Source organism: Haemorhous mexicanus, chromosome 5 (genome assembly GCF_027477595.1).
Source record: "Haemorhous mexicanus isolate bHaeMex1 chromosome 5, bHaeMex1.pri, whole genome shotgun sequence".
NCBI lineage: Eukaryota > Metazoa > Chordata > Aves > Passeriformes > Fringillidae > Haemorhous > Haemorhous mexicanus.
The window spans coordinates 64,052,870-64,079,964 of record NC_082345.1 but is presented as its reverse complement, the minus strand read 5'-3'; the positions used below and the strand labels follow the sequence as shown (position 1 = coordinate 64,079,964).

Genomic DNA, 27,095 nt, shown 5'->3' with positions numbered 1-27,095 from the left:
TAATGTGTCCTGGCTTATCAATCTGAATTCAATTTTTCCTGGCATAAGACATGAACGTTTGTTGCTTTAAAAAGCATTAAAAACAATAGGCAAGATTTCCAAATAAATTGTCAGTGTCAATGCAGCAAAATATTTCCATGGCAGCTCAGTCTCAACAGTTCTCCTGGTAGCCAATTTTCAGGTCAAGGATGAAACTGTTGTTTAGAAGCAAAGACTTCCCAACTGGAAACTACAACCTGCTCATTAAAGATCTTTTTTGTCATATTGGAACAGAGTTCTTAGTGGTGCTATGTAGTCTCCCCTATTGAGAATGAAGCCTTTACTCTCAAGCTGATTTGCAGTGATCTTCAAAGTCTGTTTTGTCCTCACGAGGACTTATGTCTTAAGAACCTCAAAACAGGTTCCCTTGCAAAGGCTCATTCTTTTCTGATTGATATTCTGTCTTAAACTGAAGTAAAAGCAAAATTTCACTGTGGCATCAGTTTTAAGAAAATGACACCTGTATGCTTTTGAATGAAATTTTGTCATGAGAATTTTTCAACTAAAATAAATAACTCAATTCAGACTCAAAACCAAAACTAGTGCATCCCATAACGAAAGTCTAGATTTCAAAAAATGAAAATGTTTAAAAATTAAAAGATCAATCCATTTGATACCTGCAGTGTATGCAAATAGGAACATCTTCATGTTCCTGGTATTCTCTCATCAAGCTGATCATGTCCAGAATAGAATCAAAAGACGAAGGGACATCGTGGTCAGGCCAGTTAACATAATGAAATTGATAGACACTACGAGTCTCCTAAGGGAGAGCAGGGAGAAAGCTGTTAATGATAACACACATTTGAGTTTGTACCAGAGAAGTAGTCCTATGAGCCTTTGCTTTGACAAGCAAAGTCATTTACTGGATTAAAAAACCCTACACCTTATCTCACTTCCAAAAATAGAAGAGAAATTCTGAAATCATATTTGAAGATGCCCTATGGGACCGTTCAGAAGCCCCTCTCTATTATGTGGGTAAAGGACCAAGAGTGCTGCACCATATGAAAAGGCTTAATGTCGTTACAGCTATAACTTGGAAATGGAGAAAAAATCTTTCATCTTTTTTTTTCTATTTGTACTTCAGTAACTTACTTTGAGGGAAAAAAATGGGGGCAAAGGTGTTGTTTTGTCACACAACAAAATAATGTGTGTGCACGTGTGCACAGGCTAAAAAAAGGGAAATTAAGAAAGCAATAGAAATAATTGAGACCCTATCTAAATATGGATCACACTTGCAACAACAATAGGCAGACTTTTATTCCAGTAGCAGGAGCTACAACAATACTAAAGACAAGGTGAGAAGCAGGCTTTAGAACAGCTTAGTTACTCAGCTACCTAAATCCCTGAAAATCCTCCTTTTCATCACTATCCAAAGCATCTGCAGCTACCAGCAGAACCAGCAGCTAGTTCTACTGCACCTTTCCATGCTGGTGTCACACCTCGGGGTCCAGTATACCCCTCAAAGTAATGTACTGAAGAGCATGAAGGTTTTGATCCACATTATAGTCTGCAGGTTTCAAGACCTACACTACCTTCTGTTTCATCATGTGAAAAGCAACATAGCAGGCCTCTTGAGCATGGAAATTTATCTATTTTTGATGCTTGATTTTTCCCAGCTCTATGGAAACACCACAGCTAGTTAAAACAAGAGAAAACAGAGCCTAAGAAAGCACAGATTTAAAAATCTAGATGATTATGTAAAACCAAGGTCATCAGTAAAAAGAGTTACAGCCATCTATTAAGGTCCACCAATAAATTTCACTTAATTACTTTGAAAAAGACTATTGATTTTTCACATAAGCAGAATGGTCAGGGGAAAAAAAGGATTTGTTTTTTATATGAAAATCAAACATTGAAAAGAACCTTTATAGTCCTTTTTCTCTACTGCCATTTATATACTAAACAACCAAAGTTCTTTCTTGAAAATAATCAACTTTCAGTCAAACTGGTTTTCCTTCTAAAAACTAAAATAACTTTGTAGATTTATGGAAATTTTAAATCCTTTTGCATAGCTTCTGTTTGTATGATAATCCACTGCAAATGCTACAGAAGTGACAAAACATATAATAATTCTGGAAAACCTGAAAGCAAACTTAAAAGGATATTACTTTATACCACAAATACACTTTTCCTCCCCAGTGCAAGGCTACGCTTAAAATTCTTCAAAGAAAGATGAAAAGTCTGCAGTTAATTTCACAGGAATCCTCAAGCAAATCTGCTACATAAATCTGAAGAAAAACCACTTTATCAGATGCACATATCAAATATCAACACATCTTGTTAACCCTTTCAGTTAAATTGCCCCTCACAAGAACATACTTGTTTGCTTGCTAAGATCAAAAGCTCAGCACAAACTAGAACTTTTTGTTGCTGCTCAGTTTTTAAGCAGTACACAGGCTTCTAACTGGGACAGAACTCTCCAAAGTCAATAGCCAAACATTATTTGCATGTATAGGACAGGCAAGCAAAATCTACATCAGCTACAGTCTCTGGTGTAACTGGTTCATACAATATTTGGGTATTAAAAGGAAGGCAGGCTCTGCTTTGGGGTTTTTGGTATCCAGTTCTGTTTTGAAGTGCACCATTTCAAACAATGTCACAAACCCTGGTTACTACACAGAATTTCTGTTATCTAAACTGCCTCACAGCCCAGTCAGTTAGGAGCACTAACAGAAACAAACTGATTAAGTTCATGCATTCCCAGCAAATACTGCAGAAAAAAATTATTCTCCAAAATCATTCCTCTCATGATTAAGCAGTTCTCATAACTGCTGCGGTATCCGTTGTCGAAATGGAACAAAACTTCAATAAAGAAAATATAATGACAAAAGAGACTAACTTGGAATAACTCATTTATTAATGCAGATTGACAATTAAAATGACAGGTATTCTGTAAAATAGACTATTATGTTTTGTGTTTTTACAGGAGGGCTCCACAGTTTTTATTTACTGGTAGCTGTTCTTCAGTCAAATGAAGTCTGACATTTGACATCTGACATTTCAGTGGAAGTTTATAAGAAAAGCTTAATCCATTTGGTTAAACAAAAACATAGAAAAGGCAAAGAATTTCACTATTCCTCCTTTATATACTAAGATTTTAACACCACTTCCAAACTTTATCATTTACATCCATAATCAGCACCTAAAAAAGTGAAGATATTTTCATGATTTTCTGACATTGTATCACTTTGGAGACTTTTGAACAATCATTGAAGGTAAGACCAGAAGTGACTGTGTACTTACATTTTGAAATTCAAGTAATAATGTTCTAATGAAATAATCTGTTCTTGCTTGCTCAGCTTCCTAAACATGAGAAAACAATAATGCATTGGAAAAAAAAAATTAAATATGCAACATATAGGGCATAAGTAAAACCTCAAACTTTAAACTTAGGGGTCTTTTTTAATTTTTTGGTTTTGTATTTATGATTTCCTCGAGAGAGGAGCAATCAAAACACTGATTAACATACCAGCAAGTTAGCTTGCTGCACAGGATGTGCAAAACGGGTTACTTTTACTTAAAAGTGTGAGTTTTGAAATTGTCTGTTCCAAAGTCATCAGTAAGCCATAAAAGAATATTTCTAAGCACCTCTTTTGCTTTCTTTCTCCATACTTTTAATTTACAAATTGCCTTTCACAGCCATCCCTCTATAATACTTTTGCTGTATAAACTTCAGCCTCTTACCCCTCTATCCTGTGATGTCTCTTATTTTTTCCTTTTTGATTGTTTTCAATTAAAGGTGCATCTAAAAGAATCACTAATTATCTTGGTTGTGGCCAAAAAATCTAGCTTCTAGCTCAGAGAATTTTCAAATCTTCCTTTGGAATATCAAAGAAAGTTTATACTGCAGAAATCAAACAATATTATTGTACTTTAAATATCAGTAACATCAGAATTTGAAGATGCCTTTAAAAACTTTCTATTACAGCTTCCCACAGAGAATTTAGGACACTGAATATATGCTTTAATGTGTTTCTATCTCCTCCTGGGAATTTACCATTTCCCATCAACAACTGCAACACTGCAGGCTTTAAAGCAGTGCAGCCCACGTACACTACAGTACCTAAAGACGATAAATTCTGCTGTAGCTAAGGCAATTACAGCAAACACACAAACCCCTTTCCCCAGTTTCTCAAAGAACAGGGCAAAAAGCAGCCAAATTTGAATCAATTTACCCTAGGAAAAGGTTACTCAGAATCTTTATAGACTAAAATTTGCAAGTATATATTTTCCTGACAAGGTAAATCAAAGTGTACTTAATTCTTGTTAGACTATTTCAAAGTAGTATTAATAGTTAAATTAGCAGGCATGAAAACTCTTTCTGAACACCTTAAAACATGTCATGCTAATTAACTTAAGAAAAATAACCTGTTCCAGTGATACTATCAGCTCACTTGGAATGCACAAATCATAACACAAAACAACTGCACTAGATTTTGATTTTTTGAGTCTGGTACAGACATTCAAGCAGCATATAAAGCTCAAGAAATAATACATAAAACATACAAGAGCAAGGGACACAGGTTCTCATCTTTAAAAAAAAAAAACATCATGGAGGATTCAAAAACCACACAGCTTAGATGAGCATGTTTCTTTGAGAGTCCATGGTTAAAATTTAATAGTGAACAACTAAAAAGCCCACTACATACATTTCATTGAATATTTAAGTTAGAAACCCACTAAATATTTGAAAATTAATTTATAAAGCTTTATACTTACACAAGAAACACGAAAGGGTCCAAAAGTTACAGCTGCTTCTCCATACAGAGGCCAGTAACGCTCACATTTTTTCTGTTTAAGTAAAGAATCCTAATTTAATTCATGCATGGTACTGAAAGATGACTAACAGAAGCAGAGCAGACAAAATCACAACCTTGAATGCCATATTCTGGACTTCTTTTAAGATAGTAAAATAACTTTCCTTTTGGATAACAAGAGAAAAACAAAACCAAGACCTCAACCAACCAACAGAAATACAGGCAAAAGACACTTTGCAAATTAGGATGCAAACTTCCTGTCTGACTGTACCATATGCATAAGCATCATGCAGAGGGGAGTAATGAAAGCTTAGTTTTCATCAAAGTTGGGAATTCACAGTTCTGGATTTCCTTCTAAGGTCATAAGAATAAAGAAGAGAGATTTTTAAAAGAATTGTTTCTGCAGCTGTATGAATTGACAGGAAATTCTGAAGGACTTGGGATTTTCATAGTTGGCCTACATCCCACAAAGAGCAAGACACTTTTTCCACAGTGACACAGCCAGAAACAAACCCTTGGTACAGTTCTGTACACAAACACATATTCCGCTGAGATGACACCTAAATAATCATGTAACCCTACAAATGGGGCAGAAAAATGCAGTCCCATGAACCATTTCCTATGTACAGAAATGGAAGGATAAGCATTCTCACTTCATCTGGCATATTATTATCACAGTTACAGATTTGGCATATGAAGTTTCACAGCTATTGCCCCATATGAGCCAAGCTCATTTATTTTTGTATTTAGGACACATACCCTTCCCATTTCAAATTCTCGACAGGCCATTACAATTATCTGAAAAGAAAAAAAGATGTTCCAAGTTAGATGGTTTTGGATCATGTAACTTAAACCCTCACTTCACCCCTTGCTTCTGTCAGGCAGATGATATACTTCTGATACACTTGAAGTGGTTATTATGGAAGAGAGAGACTAATTATTAATAATATTTTCCTGCATACACATGCTCTTCTAATTCTAAACCAGCAACAAAGTTTCATCCTTCACAAAATCTACATTACTAATACAACACTTCAAGGCTACTTAATTCAAATTCACTGTAGTCCTGTACAAATACCTTATTTATTCAGTGTGACTATAAAGTCTAAATTTATAAAAATATAGAACCATTTGCCAGCTGGAAGAAACATAGCTATATTTGCTTAAAGTGACATGGAATGCATAAAATATGAACAAACTCCCTCCCAAAAAAACCTTGACCATCAATCAAATTTCTTAAGTGAAGCTATATCAGAAAGCATGAGTAGCACAATAAAAATGCACCAACAGGTAAGCTATTTGTAACAGTAAGTAACAATGACATAAGTGTCAAACAACTACCCCCCCCAAAAAAAAAATTCAGAAAAAATTGGCAAGCCTATCCAATTTCCACCAGTATTTAAAGTTAATTCCTGACAAAAGCTGTTTAAATACATGTAGAATACATAAAGCAATAACTAACCCAAAATTAGCATAAAAAGAAAGGTAAGTGGTTTGGGGTTTTTTTTGTTTCACGTGCTGGTTCTGTACTTGATTTTGTCAGTCTACATTAAGTCAGAATTGTACGGTCTCCTACCTTACAGATAAAACAAGCAGGAACCTATTCATAAATATGAAGGACTTAATGTTCATTCAACAAAATTATTACTTTAAATTTACATTATTAATCTGAATAAATAATATTAATGCTATTTAACTACAAAAGGCAACATTTGGGAAGCAAATAATCTAAATCACTGCCAATATTTTGATAATAATAGCCAGCTCAAGCAAAAAATACACAATCACAGTGCCAAAAAATAAGGTAACACAGAATTTTTCTATAGCTACTTACAGCAACGTTGTATTCCCATATCATCCTCCAGAAGTCTATGACTGTATTGGCTAAGGGACCCTGGGTAGCAACATATGCTTTTGGCCCATGTACTCCCTGGGATTGGAGAAAGGAACCATTAATGTTTATAAAGAACCTTTATTTGCACTATATTAAAAAAGGTTTTGGGTTACAATGGTGTAAAATCAGAATATATTTTTTTATATATATATATATATATATATATATATATAACAGGAAGGGCGAATACGAAACATGATCCCTAATTACATTAGTGGGAATTTAGCTGGTGATCTCAAGGGAGCCCAAGATCACAACAGCTACAGCACTGCCAGAGACTGCCACAGGAAATAAGAATGTTCAGATTCTGAAGATTCCCTTTAAGTCCACATTTTCTTTGTTACTTAAACTTTCAGTGATAAAAATTGAACATCTTTCTGTAAAAAAGCATCCTCTTAAACAAATTTAAGTTTCTCCCTCCCTGTAATACATTTCAAAAATATAAAATTTTAGAATTTGTTTTATATTCATTTTCAGTACTTTAATGTTCAGCTTTTCAAGCTAAACATTCATGCCAGAAGATTTACAGCAGGAAGATTTAGCTTTTACCTGTTTCTGAAAAATAAGTATTGTGTAGAAGCAAGATCAGAATAAAGCTACAAAGACAGCTCAAGATATTAATACTTTGAAACAAAACTGTAACAGGCTTTTAGTCAAATTCTGGCTTCTCTTTAAAAATGTCACATTAATTCTGTTGCCATTGTTAGATGAGGAATGCTAGAATGTTATTTCAATTGCCACACTTCTTCCAGGAACAGAGTGAAATGTACATTAACATACACAATTTGTCAAACACCTCATTTATGGTCCCTAAAAATGGCACCTGTAAAAACAACTGCATCTGAATTTTCCTATGGTATAAATCTCCAGTGCACTTGCCTGCCACTTTAAAATTAAGTATTTTACATTATATTTCCACTTAGGAGTAAAATCAAAGCTTTAAAGATTGTGCTATAAATGGCATCATGTTTGCAAATTTATTCCAGTCATAGTAAAAGAACATCTTCCCTTACAGTTTTAAAGTCTTATGTTACACTATAATATTAAAACTGCCCTGACAAGACAAAAAAGCTTAAAAAGAATAGAAGAACTGTTAAACTAGTAGCACATACCTTAATAAAGTTTGCATTGATGTAATCTGAATCTTGTGGAGGAGTTTTTAAGGTCAGTTTAACTCTGCTGTGATCAACTACAAAAAAAAAAAACCCCAAAATATTTTTTTGAACAAGGATTACAACACATGGAAATCAATATAGAACAGTAAAGATATATAGTACATTAAAGAACATTTTCCAAAGCTAAGTCACACGAGCAAGTCAATACATTTGATTTATGGGTAAACAAACTCAGGTAGTGAGTGACAAGCAGAGTAGCTCCTACTGCTCTGTGCTTCTGATGCTCAAGTTCACAGTGTATCACCTCCTGGAATTCCAAGAGCAATTCATTACAAAAGGCAAAACAAATCAGAAGCCATCAAAACTGCAGTTACACAGCATTAACACAGATCACAGTGGTCAGAATTGAAACACACTTAGGGAAAGCAGAAAGCACAAAACACCAGTGCACAGTTAAAGCAGCTGGCAGCTCTCAAAGTCTCTGCCAAGGAGGACTCCATCAGGTATCACAACAGAAACAGGCACCAGGGTTTACTGCTCAGGCACAGACTGACCCCTAACACCCCAAATACTGGGCTAGGCTCTTTGCTGGAGCACTTCTCAACTAGAAAAACAGCAGATTCCTTCATTTAGGGGGTTTAGGACATGTCAGGTTTCTGCCTCAAACATTACCAACTGTCTCAGAGAAAGGTTCTGACAAAACCAGCAGCTCTTTGGAGACCAAAATCCTCAGCAATATAAAAATAGCCTAATTATTTGTTGACAGAATAAACGAAATATTTTGTTATTCTTTTTGGCCTTAAAAAAATTGCATATTTAATACAAAAACTTGATTGTTACTAAAATGGTGTAGGTCGTTTGCCAGTCTTTCCAGCTCTTGTTGATAACAATACTTATTAGCTATCATAAAAAAATTGTTCACACTATCTCTACGATAGAGGTTCTTTTAGTTGAAAATCCGTATCAAAAAGGAAATTATATTTAAATGGGGCAACAGAAGTATCTGTAGAAACAGCAACTGCTCAAGCAATTTGTTACTTTTGGCTCCCAGGGCCAATTCCTCAACCACAGAACAGCTGATAAACCTTTGATTAGACCTAAATTCAAGAAAAAGGCAAAGAACAAATACATTTCAAAAGAGAAAATACAGTTAGTTGGGCTGTTTTGTCAAAACATCACTAGTAATAAAACAAGGAGCCATGCCTAGAAGAAGTAAATGCTAAAAGTTATTTCTATACAGAAAGCTCTCCCAAAAAGCTTGCAAAATGGTGACATTTTTCCGCCAGAGTACCCATAACATGCAAAAAAATCTGTTACCATGTAATGCTTCTTAAAAAAGCACAAGTGTAAATTAGGAGACTTTTAGATCACAAATCTAAAGACAACACACTCATATAAAGGCCTAGAAAAATCCTTAAAACACATTGCACTGTTACACACTGATACATAGACTGCAAAAACAAGAACATTCTCTAAGCATGAAATGGTGTCATGGACTTTGTACTAAAAACTGCTTTTAAGTGGCAGAACAGACTAATTAAAGCAGCAGGCTAATGAGGGATCCCATCTTGGCACAGTAGATCCAAAATTCTAGAGCAGTTTCCAAATGTCAACATTGCCATCCTGTCTTTACATGCCACAGCTCATCTGTTACAGAGCCTAAAGTCTGGAACAGAATTCCCCACAAAAAAATCCACAGCAGTTCTCAGCTTCAGAAGATTAGGGGTTGGATACTGTTATATAACTTAAAGGCTCAGTTCACAATAACTAATTGGTTCTTCAGGTGACCAGTGAATACCATGTTGCATCTAACTACCATTTTAGGATGGCTTAGTAAACTGCAATGGGAACATGCTTCCTACTGTGAAGCCAGTGTTGAGTTAGTGCTGAGGGACTGATTTCTCTGGTAACAATTTCTGATAAATACAGCACTAATCTCTGATTAAGTTACAAATGTACATTATTTCCTGGATTTACACAAGATAGGCAAAGCACCCATGTCTTTCTCCTGCTTCTCATTTCAAATTGATCTTCCATCACTTCTTTGCTGGAAACTTTGAATGTTTAAGACATTCACTTAAACTGAAAATACATCTTCAGTTTTCCTCAATGTCAGCTTTGAAGTTCACTCATTTTCCCACTGTGAGCTTTATTCCCTCCGAGATCCCAGTGGCTCAGCTTTTATTTCCACAGAAATAAAACCACTGTCTCACCAATTCAGCCTGGCTGCTACAAATGCCAGGTCACTGTTAATAAAATGACAATAACTACTTCCTCTCTCTTTTTCACTCTACCTATGAAACATTTCCTCCCAACTAATAAGCAGAGTAAAGTGTACCTGTTTTGGGACGAGAAGTGGCATTTGTCAGAAGACTACCCTTTAATCTCACTGTCAGCTGTTCAGACCCAGAAGCACAGTGAGCTGTGCCTCAGGAGCTACACAAAGTGAGCATGTAACAGACAGTCTTGTAAATTCAGATCACTGAGCTGTAATATTCACGTTGGTGGGTTTAAAATCTAAACTGTGCTCTGACTTTTGCTTTCTGTGTCCACACATTAAAAAGAATTTCATTTAGACTCTAGCAAAATAGAAACCAAAGCTAATCTGGCACTGAAAGATTTTCAACACCACTTGCAAGATACAAACAGGCAAAAAAGATCTATTTTACATCAAAACTGGTTCCTTAAGCCCCCTTAGAATTTCATCTAGAGTATTTGCTTGTTTTCTACCATGAATAACATGCTCCGAAGGAAAACATACATTTAAGCATCTGGTAAAGTTCTCAGCTACTCTGAGCTAAAATGAAAGCATCAGCTTGATACAGCTTCAGAACATCTTTGTCTTTGGGTGATACCTCTCCTGATAAAATATAAGAATATTCAGTCAATTTGCCTTCCAAGTTAAAAATAAAAATTTTAAGAATATCATCTGTCAGCAAATTATCTCCAATTTTGCTTTTCAGTAATAACTAAAAAGTAAAATTCAAAATACATGGAGAATAACAAGCCCTTTCATTTGTCTTCTATTAACATGTCAATCAGACTTACATGGCAATATATCCTTGTATCTATTCTTTTTAACATTTTCTTCTTTTTCTCCAGTGGCTGTTGGGTAGATCTTCTCTGTTCTGTATTTTGTTGATAATCTTCTTAACCTCTGGAATAAAAGGTTTATGTTAAATTCCAAGATAACATCACAAGGGATTAGTTTCATTGACGAAAATGATCACTAGGGAAAAAAAAAAATCTCTCCTTTTATGATATTCACTACAATAAAGTTTAAACACCTAGTTATCCAGTACTCTTAGCACATCAAGGTTATACACAAGTTGATTCCAGCTCTATGCATCATGAGACATGGAACTTTGGAAAAGCCAGTACTGCACCAGCATGAACTAGGGCTGTATTTTACTTGGACAATACATTGCCCTGTTGAGTAACAACTGCATTAAGAATACCTGTGAGAAACAGAAATATCTCAGGGTACCTGGAGGAAGAGCACAGCATGGGCTGGCTCAGGAACAGCTGGTACTTGGCTCTGTCAAGCTTCCAGCACTGACAACTGAACAGAAAGCAAAAATCTTACATTTAACCAGTGCCAACTCCTAATGCCCAACTCCTGTTGAGCTTCAAGCTCAAAGAAAGGTCCCTGTCTCTCAGGCACAAGCTATTCACCATTAAGATGAGTGACAGGGGGTCTGCTGTACTCACAACAGTACATCATTTTCCCCCCTCCATCTATTTAAAATCCTAGAAATGAGAGAGTCAAAATCTCCAATGATAAAAGCCAGCCCCTGCCTTGCAGTAACCTAGGAAATAAAAAGAGCAATACAGCTTTTATTGTTCCAAACAAGTTAGGCCTTTGCAACCTTAAAAGTGAGGCATAAAATTCTCATTGAAAAAAATAAATACAAGAGGAGCCAGCAGTCCTTGTTATTTTAAACTGAGTAGACATCAAGACTTAAAAGGAACACCAAAGAACTAAGAAATTTAACCCTGGTGGTTGCAAACCCAGCCATTCTATCAACACTGACATGGTGGTGGCTGCATAGGGCTGCCAAAAGGAAGACTGAAAGTAGCTCCAAACAAGTTCAGCATCTCCAGCGAAGGATGTTCTACCCCGATAGAAGGACAGCCATTCATGTTTCCTTCCCTCTACATTCAATTCATCATTGTACACCTGAAGACTCAAGGCAATCATGATTCATCTTCTTTTGGGGAAGGGGAACAATGGGAGAGGTTTTTTGCCAGTTAAAAATGTAAATCTTGTTTGTCACTAACTATGCAACAACCTACAGGCAGAAAGGCATTGTAACAAAGATGATCTGTCTGGAAAGCCAGTTTTAGTAGCTTTAGAAGAATTCAATAAGAAAACACTTGGGACACTACTCACCACAAACCTGAATTAAAAATGTTTTGGCAACTCAAGCCCTTCAATAATTCCTCCTAATTTATTATGTAATTAAGGTGACTAATTATGCATATTAGGTCCAAAATTGTCCTAGCCCCACCCTCAACATAAAGATAAAACTTAGTATCTCTCTTACATAGAGAAAAACATTTTCATTAAATTTATATGGATATAGCAAAAAAAAAAATCAGATTACCTATGTAAATCTGGATAAAACCTGTCATTAATTTAATTGAATACACATCTAATAAACCAGAAAAGTGACACTTGCAGAGCAAAAACAAATGGCAATGTAAAAAAAAAAAAAAAAAGCAAATCAAGAAGCATCAGTTTTCAATTTTTTTCTCTTCTGAATCTGTGATGAAGTCCTTGCAATCAATGAACACTAAGAAGAGCACCAGAACTAGCCTGCAACTATTTCTTTTCCTTAAAATGAATTTTCTTAAGAAATCTGCAATATTAATCAATGAAGCAAAATAATAAATATCTGGACAAAACAATAAATATGTGGTAGTGTTTGACCACACAGTGACCAAGCTGCTAAATACTTAACCTGAAAGTATTGTGAGAGTGAGGTACAGGAAGATTCTTAAAAAGATACAAACAGTTCCTGAAGCCCTCATGGTAGACTGTGCTCATCTTTGCAACACTAAAAATAAATTCAAAGCATAACCTGAACACACAGCAGGCAGAGAAATCTGGTTTGTCACACAGCACACACAAAGAATATCACTGCATGTAGAAGACTGTCCTACATAACATTGACCTTTCCTCACACAAAAAGTCAAAAAATATCACTTGTGCTAAGATTGAACACACCCAGGAGTCTAGAAAAAGCCAAATGAATGCACATAATTTGGCTAAACCAGCTATGAACTGCAAGGCTGAGAAATACTTTGAAATAGGCTATGAATCTCCAATGAAGAGGGGGTGGAAAAGCAAAGACCAACAAGTATACTTTCCATGCACAGTCATTATTATGATTTGGTGTATTGTTCCAACATGGTTGTGAGTCTTAAAGGGTTTTCCCCTCCATCTTACTGATTATTATAGGGCAAATGTCCTGATTCTGCTTAAAAGAAGTTTAGAGAAAAACTACTTCTACAAACCACGACTAAAAGCAAAAGTTATTTTACATGAGAAGAACACACTCAAGGAAGTCAGGTGAGGTATCAAAAGGTAGGAAGATGATCCTTTTTGGGTAAGCCCATTTTAAAAGCATGAAGAAAAAAGGCAACACAATTTGGACAAACTGTAAGCCAAAAAGGCTCGAGTGACTAGTACCAACTTTCATTTTCTAGAAAACAATGCTATGAGAATCCAGCAGAGACTTCTTCCCTACATGATTCAATCTCCCCTGCTCTGCAGTTTGCTAAACAGATCAAAAAGTAGGATTAGCTTAGCTCAGCTCCAAGGCAAAGCCTGGAAATGAAATACAGGTTGATTTTAGCACACATCTGTTCCTAAAATACTTCAGGATCCATACTTTTAATGCATGTTTGCCAGTTGCTCTGTGACATGGGTAATAGAAGATACCTAAGTACAGTCCTGGGAGCAATCAAAATGAGTAAGGAGCGTTCTTTACAATTTATGGTAGTATCTGCTACATAGAATAATATCTATTTCATGCTTTGGAAGAGGAAGAATTGACTAAAGAGTAAGGAAAGAATTTTTAAAATTGAGCTTTGAACAGAGTACCAGAGGAATGGAAAAGTGCCCGACTCAGCAGAGGATTCTGCCCTACATGCAATAGAAAATTCCTGCAGAAGGCTATTGCAGTGTGTGCTGACAGCCTGCTGTGGGATGCAAAGGATCCAGTGCTTCCTAGGTTACAGCCCAGAGTGACCAGGAGGAGGAGAATGTACTCAATAGCAGAAAGGGGGTAATGACAGGGCAGAGGAGAAAAGAATTCTGTTCAGACTACACTAAGCTGTCAGGACAGGCAGCAAGATCTGTCTCAGCCCAGTTTCAAGCTAATTCTTAATAAACAACTGTTTATTAAGCACTCATTTGGGTTAAGTCAGTCAACTGCCAAAATGCTTCCCTGAAGACACTTGGGCACCAAGAGCAGGGACATGGCAGGTCCAGCCTGGTGCCTCTGCAGATAACCCTGGGCGCTTCCGTGACACCCGCCTGCTCAGTGGGACTGCTGTCCTGGCACCACGGAAATCCTCACTGGCATGTTCTGTCAAGAACAAACAAAATGGTCAAAGACTAAGCATGATGAGCCAGAAATATGCACTTTAAGAGCTGCATTCACAAGGCCTTTAGTTCCAGTCATTAGAAAAGCTCAATTTAATTCTGCTTATTCATTGCGTGACAGAAGTGGTTTGTGGAGTGGTGACAAACACCACATGTGACGGTGGGGAGATGAGTCTTTGAAACAATTTAAGTTTCAGAAACATACTTCCAACTTCCACAGTGGTTTTACAATCTGTACTACAAATCTACTTCAGTTTTTACAGAAAGACAAATCAGCTTTTCAAGACCAACTTGTGGAATCCTACCATATTAAGAAAAAGTTTGTCCGATCAGTTCAGGAAATACAAATCTTTGACTTTCATTGTCAGTTTATTTATTTATTTAACACTTTAGAAAGCCTTTAAAGACTCAATGCCTAATATCATAGAAGTGCTGTTTGTGGATTAAAGAAAGCATTTATATAGCCTACTGAAATTCAAAGAACTCACTTCAAAAGCATAAACTTTAATTAAGATACAAAAGTTCCTTTGACTTCTTTCTGGGCTTCTTTTCAAGGAGAACAAGACAAATATTTCACCAGTGTTTCTGTTATCTCGAGTCTTCAAACTGCCTCCCAAGCCTTGTCTGACATTTCTAATTGGCAAAACACGAGCTAATACAATAGAGATGTTCTCTTGACTCTCCTTTCTGACCATTCCTGAGGAGCAGGACATATCAAAGTGCCAGAAGTGAGGTGCTACAGTATTCCACAACACCCACTTGCCATCTGACAACAGGCCATAGAACCAGGCTCAGGAAGCTCTACACAACCAGCTCTGGCAGTGGTCTCCTGACATTGTGCCAATCACCCAGGAACATATTTTGTTCTGCAAAATTTGCCAAAGTGCATTAAAAAATACTCAAAGAAACAAGAAATTAAAGAAAAGCTTCCATAAAAGTTACCTTAAAAATCAGAACATAAAAGAAGATGCTAGGAAACACTTCAAAAATGTTGTATTAATGCACTCATTTCATTAAATAAGATAGCTATTTCTATCATAAGGTGGGCATTGCATTTTTCTTAGTAACAGGAAGGGAAGAAAAAAACCAAGAATTATGCGCAACTCTGGTCTCATTCAAATAATTTAGATAAGCTCACCAGGGCAGAATACATTCCCTAGTACTTATACAATGAGAAAAATGTACCTGTATGGAGCAATGTGAACTAAATTACCACAAAAATTTCAAAATTACTATCTCCTGGTTATCTCTAGTCAGATAGCCCAGGTTTCAGGTTCTGTACCTATGAAAGAAGAAATGCCAGAGATGCCTTTGGCAACAGAGAGTTCATTGCAGACTTTGGTATCAGTGCTCAAATGATGGCTCTGACTTCTAAAACTGCTTTGGTTCCAGAAGTATCTCAAGTTCAATGCCTTGCAAATCCAGCTGGAGTTTTCCTATACCACCTTCTCATCAGTGAGGTCTCTGGGAAACACCAAGAGTAGCTGATGGTAGTAAACTCAGGTGGAGAATGGACTATTCAGGAGAGTAGCTCCAGGCTACAATAGCAAGGAATAAATGAACACAGTGAACACCACTTTGTCTTAGGAGTACTTGTAAAATAGTATACACTTGTGACCCATGTCAATATTTCCCCTTGATTCCTGTCAGCTTTCAAACAGCAATTGTTTGCAAGAGCTCCTAACCCTCGTGAAGGAGGGAAAAAGCCTTCCCAAACACTAGTCAAACATTAACAGTGGAAGAATGACTCAGTTTTATAAAACTTCACTGTATCTCAACATTCACAGATGGCTTTGGCTGCAAAAAAACCAGGCCAGCAGTCTGCAATGTACCACCTATCTCTCTAAAACAAAGCCCTGAAGGGAGATTGCAGGCTGAACTGATAGAGGAGTTTTCATTGCCTTGGCATTCTCTTCTGGCAGCACTGACTAACCCTGAAGCTCTAGGTGCTCCAAGGGAGTCTCTGCTGAAGTGATTAACAGACAAGCCTGGTAACTACACTCCCTTGGGAGCTCTGTCTTCAGCATTTCATAGCAGGACTCTGATGAGTCCAACAAACCCCACTGCATTCCAGGAAGCTTGTGGGAACCACATAGAGGAAAAATCCCTCCAAAATTACCCAGACAGCTGAAAACAGCATTATTCCAGTCTTAGATTGTATGGTGTGTTCTGTGCAGGTGTTGGACTTCAGTGATCCTTGTGGGTCCCTTCCAACTCAGGACATTTTATGATTCTACATTATCTTAACTCTCTGATATTTTCTCAGGAAAGAGGTGAATTCATGTTACTACACTAATTGGAGATTTCTATCCCAAAAAAAAGTATTAGCCAATGAAGGTAGATCCATGCATGAGGTAGAGTCTCATGCAGAGAAGGCAAAATGCTAATCCCGTAAGCAGCCTGTTAAGGTGTACATCCTACTTTCTCTGGTATCACATTAAAACCAGAATCAGGTCAAAAACTCCAACCAGCAGAATTACTCTCCAGACTTAGGTACTGTCAGAGTAAGACCAACATTTCCCATCTTTCCAAACCTATATTTCCCCCAAGAAAAATGTTAGAATCAGACACATCTCCCACACTACTAATAAATAAAGACAGCTTTACACAGACACTATCAAAATGTGAGCTGACTGCTTCAATCCTCCTTTCCTTTCCCTCATTTCTAAAACTATTTTTATATTATTTGCATGTTAATCCTAGTCTAAACTAGCAGTACTATCAATTACAGTTAATTTATGTTCAGTATTATAGTTAAGCCACATACCTACAGCCCATTTGACAAGGTTGGAGAAGACTAAGTAGATCTGTGGTTTGGCAACAAGCAAGGAAATAATCAAGCAAAACAGAACATTAAATTTCTAAAGCATAATCTGGTTTTAGCTAGTAGGTTGCTAACGTATGTTTTGAGATATTTTAGAAAGTCCTGCAGCACACTCATTAAGAATTGGGATTATAACTTTCCATCTCTGAACCATACTGTTTCCTCAGCACCCTCACATTATTGCAGTGATTAGTGTGAACATATTACAAGAAATGAATGAAACAGCAACAGTTCTTTATAGATGATGAGTGAAGAACAAGAAAATTTCTATTAGTATGAAAGCACACAATTAGAAGGTTGACTGCTTTGGACTCAAGTCTAGGAAGCACCTTGATACAAAACCAGAAAAGATTAACATTAGCATACACTACAACTAGCAGGCTTCTTAAGTGTTAGAGCAATTCCAAAACAATTGTTGAAAATTCAAAACAGAAATAAGCCTCAAATTTCTTTTGCAACAAGATGACTTTTTGTCTTCACAATATAAACCCAAACAGTCTATGGAAGCAAAGCAGTTGAGAAACAAAGAAATAAAACTCATAAACCAGGGAACTCCCTTGTTTAAAATCATGATTTCCAAGTTACTGGATTATTTTCCTCTTATTCCTTCAGTATTTGGCTTTATGCATGTTGGCAGCACAGGTATATTAAAAGCATCACATTTAATCTTTATTTAAAATAAAAAATGGTTATAGGTCTAGGTCAACTTCTTTTCAAGAGCCACTCTGAGTTATCCAGGAGAGGCTACCACACTACAAGTCTACTCCATCTTAACAGTCTATCCCAGACTTTGCCTCTGAAGTAAATCAAATTTTGGCATCCTGGATGTGACACTACATTGTGGGTGCAACATTGGAGTGAAAACTTCTACAGACCACGTCCTTCACCCAAAATAGAAACATAGATATTTGTCCTCCTCTCTGTTACACACTCCAGATTTACTTCCAAACCCAACTGCTCTTATGTAACAGGAACAGATACCAAAGTAACAATGTCCCCAGGACAACCCCTTGGAAACCTAGAAGAAAGTATCCAAAGGCGAGTTGAGACCTTTTCCACAAAGAAACACCCCATAGGCAAGAGGTTTTATTCCAGGTCAATCAGGCAGCTAAACAGAACAAAAGCCATTTTTTTTCATGGCCACAGGAGGGACTGGACCAGTCCTATTTGTGACAGCTTTGTAGCCCTTCAGCTTTAGTGCTTGTGTCTCAACCAACACAGCATCCTGAAACACTCAAAAGCACCTTGTGACAAGTATTCACAGGAAAACCTGCACAGCAAATACACATGAGGTACAATTCATATCAATAAACAGTATGAGGATCTAAATAAGTACTAGGCTCTATCCTTGAAGAATATTGAGGGTTTTTAACCATATCAATTCTTCCTGAAATATTTAATCATCTATCATCACCTATTACTCCCCACAGTCTTTACCATTCCCTTGCCTGCAACTTCATAGCATGTGGCATAAAGCATCAAGATCCAGGGAGAATGTATCTTGCTCTTGTTTCTGCTCAGCACCGAAGAAAAGGGGGGGAATGAACCCAAATTCTCCTCCCTCTTCCTTCACAAGATGCAAAACCCTTCCTCTTTTCCCACGCCTTGGAACACATTTCCTTGAGGTCACTGTTTGTTTTCCAAGCAATTCATACAAGGTGGAAAAAAAAAAAAAAAAAAAAGCACCATGACTGAAACAGGAAACACTGAGCTTTCACTCCAACAGAAGTAAACTGGAATTTCCTACCTGCTAGTCCCGCACTACCAAAGCTGCCATAAATAAAGGCACAGGAGAATATAGTCTTAGAGCCTTATAAAAACCTTATTTAAGCCTTTTAATAAATCTGCACACACTCACACACACTCCCTCAAAAAAGGTCTGCCATAGCAGTTATGTCCTGCCTTCCTAAAAGGGTTTTAACAACCATGTCTTGCAAATTTATCTGAAACACAGATCCTGCCCTGTGAGACTTTCACTGAGAATGATTTTAAGCTGAAAAGCTGGAGCCTAACAACTGCTCTGGGTAAAAAGCAGAGCTGTTTGTGCACTCAAGAAACACTGTAACTGCAATCTAGTTTTGAGTCCAAATTACCTCACTGAAAAATCTCTAGAGCTCAGAGGTGCTGCTCCTTTCAGTGACATCCTTTGGCATACAGCTGAATTGCTATTCAATGACACGTTTAGTGTTTAATATACAATTCAAATAAAAAATATGCCAATTTTGTCTTTCACCAGAAGTCTTAACTACTTTTATTTTTGAAGCAAGCTTGAACCTTGTATAGAAACACAGTATTTTTAGAGACTTTCAGCAGTTTAGAACCCCCACTGTTCAGCAGATAAGACTAGGATACTGATAATACTGAAAGTTATGCCAGTTCATTATTGGCAAATAAAACCCCCACTATTTAATAAATAAAAATAAGAAAATTTTTGACAAACACTGAATCAGTACTTCTATGTAGCAACATTTACACATGGAATATATAAAGTATTGTACAAAAAAATATAAGACATCAAATGGAAATACATTTTTGCTATGTGGAGAAAGCACGCTTACAACTATTTTCACCCTTTCCTTGAGGCTGTGTTTGGAAGCCAAGGAATGTGCTAGTCATAAAGAGGCCATTTATGATAGAGTTCAATAGCATTTTAAGAGGTAGAAAGAAGTAGCCTCATTAAAGTCACAAACTTGCACTAAGATTTCAACTGTAATAACCCTAGCTAATAACCAGCACAATATTTACAGAGAGACAAAGTAATTTTTTTTGTAATCATTTACATCTGCAGTATCTGTCTATTTTTGCCTAACAAATTGTCCCCAACAATTCAGAAGCACACACCTTCCAAGCATAATTCTGGGTTCAAAAAGAGACAGGAGAGGGAATACAATGGCCGACAAAATTCTCATTATTCTGGCAGAAAGAGCTATGAAGCAACTATTGAAATGAAACCAAAGCAGTAATGGCTAGTACAGAAACAATAGATTCAGAAAATCACTTATTTCCATGCATGACTTTAGATTATTTCTCTCCGTTAAAGTTTTGCTTTAATGGCTGAACATTCAAGTAGAACTGCTAAATGTTCAAATGCTTGAACAAGATGAACGTTGCCATTTAATTTGTTTCTGCTGAATTCAAGGAAAGCTCCTTAAATCTTCTTCATTCATGCTACATTGTATGCAATTGTCTCCTACAAAAAAAGGCATCTGCACAGTATTATCATTAAGAGTACATATTATAGTATTTATATAATGTTACAACTCAAGGAGAATGTTTCTTACTTGCCTCATATTTTGTTCAATAAGCACTTCAAGAAAAGGAAAAGGCTGTGCTTCTCCAACACAGCCATTTATTGTTTGGCATACCATTAACACTTGGAATTCCATGGTAACCTTAACCCAGGTATTCTCAGGCCCTGCCAATCCAGAAGTGGCTACAAAGGAAACAGTTCTCTTTGGCAGGCCTTCATCTTGACAAGACACAAAGACAAGAATACTACAGTGAAGTTACCAGAAAGCAAATGAAAGTACTCTTTTAATCAAACAGTTTGAAGTATAACCATTTTAAAATCATGAACATTTTGAGGAAATTTTTAATTCTGAAGACTCACAAAAGCTTGTACCTAAAGAATCAAGTAAAAGATATTCATTGTACATCCCTTAAAACCAGTGTTGAAAACCTATACCACTATACTCCTCATACTTTTACAATAAAGCCTTTACATATATTTTATTCTGTACATCAAAACCGCAGTTCAAATTTTAAATTATTTTCCAAATAGTTGTAGGATGCCTTTTTTACATTTATAATGCAATCATTTCCGTAATTTTTATATTTTGAAGAGCAAACTAAAAATTGCCTCATATGAAGTGTATGCTCAATCACCTAAAGGTCTTTAAGTACTCCACAACTTAAATTTGCCACACAGCTAGTGTGCAAAATGCAGTCCTTCCTGCCAAATTTCAACAAATAGAAAGTTCCTCAAGTCAATTGGCAGAACGAATCTGGTTCAGACAAGGGCCTTGTCAATCAAGCTGCTGATAAATTTAAAATAAACCTCAGCTGCCACTGCTTTGAAAAGATTAGTATTTACAATCCAGAATGTACAAGTCGATAGTTTGTTTGGTAAACAATAGCACAGGGGTTTTTATCTGATCCACAAACAACTTTATTCAACACCTCCAGCTTCTGGATGACAGATTTACTTCCAGGTATTTCAGAAACACACAGGAACACCTTCAGATCCCACCTCAAGATCTTTATCTATAATTCTCATCTATGTGGAATATGTGACTCCACTTCCTTTCTTGGAAAAGGAAACTGTTCCAATCTGAGCTTCAAATAAAGTATTTGATATGGTGCCAATGCAAAAGAAGAGTATGTGAATTTCTACAGGAATTCAGTCCAGACTAGCCTCTTTAGTTTGTTTTCACAAGGAAAAATGTTAAAAAAAAAAAAAAAAATCATCTGACTGAAGGGATTTCACAAGCAGAGTTTCTCAAAAGAACTTCCCAGACCAAGCAGACATTTTCCTTCATGACCTTTCCAGCAAAGCAGTGCACACTGACAAACATTTGATGACAAACCAGAAGACAGTAAGAGATGAAAATGGGAATATAATATTAATTGACTGAACCAACTTTCAGGGTAAAAGAAAAAAGAATAAACCTCAAAAGTGTCAAATAAAGTTGTAGGCTAGAAGTCATAATGAAGGAAATACAAATGCATATCATAAATAACTAGGTGGCAACTCAAGAGTTATAGAAGTAACCAAGGGAGAAAGGCACAAAATAGTTACTGATAACCTGTATTCAGTAGTTATTCCAGCATGTTGGCAAGCTACAGATGGGACAATATAAATTCTCAACAAACAGGCCACAGAAAAAAAAAGTTTTCCTTCTTAATTAACATAACAGGCTAGATTCTACTATTGCTTGTATTGCCTAAATGCACACAAAAAGTGTTAATAGCTTTTACATTTGTTTCTTGGTAACTCATATAAAACATGAATTCTTTTTTATGGCAACGGTTTTGGTTGTAATAGTCTGGTTTAATTTGGAGATACTTTCAAAGTAACCAAAGAATGCTAGCAAATATTAGCATCTTTCAGAGGAAAAAAAAAAAAATCTATGTTTACTCTGGATAAGGAAGCAATATTTTTCTTTTAAAAACAATCCCTGAACATTTAAGTCTAATACCCTCATCCTAAGCAATATCAGTCTATACTTTATATAACCCTCGTACCATTAAAGGGGCCTGAAAGACTTTTCTTTGATTTTAAGTCCTAATTTAAGTTCCTTGAAATTGTCTCATTCTAACCACATTTACAAAGTTACCAGATGGTAAACAAATCCAAACCCAGTACATTATTATTTAATGAGTACTAGTGCAGAATAGTTTAAACACTTGAGAGATCAAACAATAATCTGCAGCAATAGTTAAGCATGACATCTCCTGCTGTCAAGCTTTAAGCAGTGTTTATTTTTACTAATAAAGAAATGTGGATTTTATTACTTCAGAAACAAAATGTCTATTTTTGTCTTTAAAGAAATACTAACATTTTGATGAATATTTTCAGAAAGTTTGATTTCTAAGCACTGTTCTCTGCTTAGGAACATTCCTGGAAAATCTGTGGTTTTGTTAAATCTTCTGCTACTTGGTTCCCAGTTAAACTAACATGTCCAGGACAAGCTGCAAGGCAGCTATTAGGCAATAATTAGGCTTCAAATTTCATAGAAAGAACAGGCACAGAACTGGAGGCAACTCAGAGGCACCGTCTGTCAGAGGTGAGAAGCTGGAACACCTGCTGAGAGTTGGGGTTGTTCAGCCTGGAGAAGAGAAGGCTGCAAGGAGACCTTAGAGCAGCCAACAGCAGAGATGCAGAGACTTGTTCCAAGGACATGTAGCCACAGGACATGGGCAATGGCTTCAAACTGCCTATGGCAGAGCCATTGGAATTAGATGATCTTTAAGGTCCTATCCAATCCAAACCACTCAATGATTTTATGATCTACCTCTTGCTGTGCTCCACAGGTATCTTATGCTCTTCACAGGCTGGGAGGACAACAGCCAATGACCTAACTTGAATCATTTTATTACAAACAATCAAGGCTCATATGCTGGTGACTTGAAGGAACAAAAAACTCCAAAACCCAGCAACAAAACACAACTAACTACTTCGACTGCACAGACTTCCCTCCTTAAACTCCAGAAGTTACATAAAAATTGATTGGGCTTTTCCTTTTTTTCCTTTGTCCGAACAACCCCAAGGATCTAAATAAAAGAAAAATTAAGTAAAAGTTTATAAGACAGCCACTAAGCAGCAGTTCTCCTGCTCTGTGTTAGTGGAACCCATCCACTAGATGTCAGTGTCCTCTTGGGCAGAGGAAAACCTTGGATTCCAATGGAAAGAGGGCAGCTGGCAGTCCTTGGTTATCAGGCCAACTGTACAGGAGGAAATTCTTATAAAGCATCCCTGGGCCACAGCAGAAGCAGCCAGTAACAGCAGCACTTGTGGGTAAGAGACACAGAACAAATACAGCACCAGACACAAAGCTCAGCCAATAGAGTTGAGAACCTCATGACTAAGAACTCTTTTGTGAAACATTAGTGACATTTTTCAGGATGCTGAACATGGGTGTTAAAAAACCTGAAAGATAAAGTTATTTCTGTTTCCTACTTCTTGAAATACTCCAAAACACCAACCAGTGGTTTTGGAAAAAAAAAAAAAAAAACAAACCAAAAAACAAACCACAAGAATGGGTTCTACCTCTACTAAAATATAAGTCCGGCTTAAAGAAGCCTAGACTTGGAAGCAATAGTGTAAATTATAACAGCACAGTGTGAAATCCTCTGTGATAGGCATGAAATACCACACCCTAAATAAAGGGCAGAGCCAAAGCCAAAGTTCAGGGACATTAAGTGACTGCTGTCAGAAGAAATGGGTAGAACTTTCTATTAACCTGCACTACATCTAGATATTAAGGCAAACAAAGTTTTGAACAGAATATTTCAGTTGGAAGAGACCTAAAATTATCATCTAGTCCAGCTGCCTGACCTCTTCTATGGTGTCTAAATTTAAGAATTCTCTCTGAGAATTTAAGTATTCTCTCTGAAAGGAGAATAGTGATATAAAAGGAATTTTAAACTTAACTGCAGGACCATACTTGTAAACCCATGAGACCTCTACAAATTATGTTGGGCTGATAGGCAGGGGTATGCCAGAGGGGAAGTAGCATCATGCATTGCAAAAGGAGACAGACAAACAAGGAAGGTGGGAAAAAACAAGCCATGTTTTTATGTTATATTTTAATGCACCCAGGATTGTAAGAAACTTATACAAGGAAATTATCACTAGAGGTAGCACACACAAGAAAACTCTTGGTTCTTGTGGAGGAGACTGGGAAGGCTATGGAGTTCGAAAAAAAAAAAAAAAAGAAATTAAGTATTTCAGAGGGTTATGAAGTACAGATTTTTTTCATTTTGAAGATATTGAATCAGTTTGCCAAACAATCTTTCAATCCCCCAGCAAGAAAAACACCTTGAAGCCAATTTGAATGAGTATAGGCTCTGGCTAAAGACACATCCTGAAGAACCACTTATAGTTACTGAGTTACTGCATGCTTGCATCTGTTATTCTTGCCAGACAGGAAAAGGCTAAAAAAAAAATTCACCACAACTTTTTCTCTTAAGGAAAAAAAAAAAAGGTGGTGGGGGGAAGTTGAATGAAAGGAAGTTATACAGAACTAAAAAAGTGAAACACTTGCAAGCAGTCCAGGGCCTGCTGTTGAAACATGCCAGGTAGCAGTACCTGCCACTGTCCTGACCAGGGATGGGCTCTGGTGTCTTGTGCTCAGCAACCTGCTGCTACCATGGACACAGTCTGAGCTTCTCCTCAGAATCTGCCATTGAGAAAGACTGGGAGGATGGCTCCATTCATTCCTGACATTCTCAAAGTATTCCACAGTCACAATAAAGTATTAGACAAGGTGCATATTTGATTTGACACATTACATTGTTTTAATACAATGAAGAACCTGAAAAGTATCATATGATCCTAAAATTTATCTCATCTTCCTCCCTCATCACTAATATAACTATTGCACTAGGTACACCAGATTGCATTGCACTGCCTGGAAAGGATTAAAAAAACAACAAAAAAATCTCATTCATATTATTATTTTCTCCCAACTACCACAACTGCAGTTAGGATCACTTGAACTGTTCATTTTTTTATAACCAAGTTATTTTTAAGGGACTGTGTCTTCTACTCAGATTCTATTTGCCCATGCAAGTCTAAGACAGTTTTACCCTTTTGCTCTTATGCTGCAAATCCAAAGAAATCTCAAGAAAATTGCCCTCAATACAGAAATAACTCCAGCTTTTATTTCCCATGTGCATGTATGCCCTACAATAACACTGTGCTTGCTAGTCCATCTCTTTCCAAGATAATTGTTTTGATAATCTTAATGAACAAGTGGTACTTGAGAACAGCAAAAAAGGCAACCAGGGGAACATCCTGGCCAAATTTCAACTCTTCAGCACTTCCTGTAAGCCTTATTTTGACCATGTCTTCATCCACCTTGCTAACGCTATTGGTTGGTCACACACTGTGGATTTTTCTACTCATCTTCTTTCCTAATTATGAATATACCTATTGTACCATGTAGCAGATTCTAATTCCAAGAGCACTATAATAAACCCACAGACCTCACACCTCCCCCCAAAAATCTCAAAAAATGTTTAGAACATTTTGAGATCCTTTCCAGGCAGCATAAGACAATGCCATTCATATTATTCAATTGTACCAAACACTACAATTACTAACATTCAACTAATTTACTGTGTTCAAGTAACAAGCCCATCATCTCAGCACAAGTAACCTTTACAAAGCAATACTTCTTTCATGGCTTATTGATTCTGATCTCATTATTATTAATTATGTACCTAAATGTTTAGCTAGCACCCAAACCCTGTAAATTACAAATGCTAAAGGGTTACTGAGATTGAATGGAAACCACAGGTTTCTTATTTAAAAAAAAAAAAAAAAGGAAAAAGCAGCTAAAGTAGATTCTAGGCTTTTCTACCTTGTAGAAAATGGCAAGTTACCACGTTGGATACAACTTCAGATTTTAAAGAAGTTTCCCTCTAGCTAAAACCACAAATGTCTAAACCGCTATTTATCTGCTTCCTTCCATCCTATATTGCAGAAGCTAACAAATGGAATACAGGAAGACAGGTTTTGATGATCTACATTGTTTTAAGATAAGGGGAGAGTGTTTTTTTTTTCTTTATAACTTTGGGATTCTTTAAGTTTGGTATGAGCTGTGCTTCATTAATGCAAGTCTGTTCAGCTTCCAGTACAATGAACTAACACAAGGACAGGGTTTCATTCTCACCCTACAGACAAGGGTCAGCTGGTTTGTCTTTCCTGTTTTTCCAGAGGCAATAGTTAATATCAATGGCAACAGTTAATTATATATTGAGATTTTCTCTAACTGTTGCATCAAGTTTTAACAATATTTCACCTCTTAGCTTTTTGCTCCAATTCTGTCGCTTTAACCTTATTTCCTAAACTACTAATCTCCTTTACTGTCATTCCTTCCTCATCTCAGAGCAAATGCTGTCTGCATAGGAACTTGTAGGGGCACTGTCTGCACCCCACACTTGTCCATCTAGGAACAGGAAAGCTGCTCTTTTCTTGGCTTACACCTACACTTTAAAAAATTCTGAGCTGTGGTCAAATTCACATTCTAATTCTGGAAAACCAGAACCTATTTCAGCAAAGCCACAGAATTAACAATGTGACTTGGTGAGACTGTCAGGGGACATTCTGGAAAAGCAGCAGCCGCTG

The 27,095-nt window shown here is 36.6% G+C and overlaps 1 protein-coding gene across 2 annotated transcripts in view; it reads right to left on the bottom strand.

Annotated features, from left to right (window-relative positions):
• Window positions 1–27,095, bottom strand: part of PTPN12 (protein tyrosine phosphatase non-receptor type 12) — a 69,390-nt gene that overhangs the window by 27,100 nt on the left and 15,195 nt on the right. For both annotated transcript variants that reach the window (XM_059847421.1, XM_059847420.1), the window contains exons 2-8: window positions 10,854–10,962; window positions 7,803–7,879; window positions 6,631–6,726; window positions 5,556–5,594; window positions 4,759–4,830; window positions 3,283–3,342; window positions 657–799 (exon numbers count right to left, since the gene is read on the bottom strand). In XM_059847421.1, coding sequence (XP_059703404.1) covers window positions 657–799; window positions 3,283–3,342; window positions 4,759–4,830; window positions 5,556–5,594; window positions 6,631–6,726; window positions 7,803–7,879; window positions 10,854–10,962 — 596 coding nt within the window. The remainder of the gene's footprint in view (window positions 1–656; window positions 800–3,282; window positions 3,343–4,758; window positions 4,831–5,555; window positions 5,595–6,630; window positions 6,727–7,802; window positions 7,880–10,853; window positions 10,963–27,095) is intronic.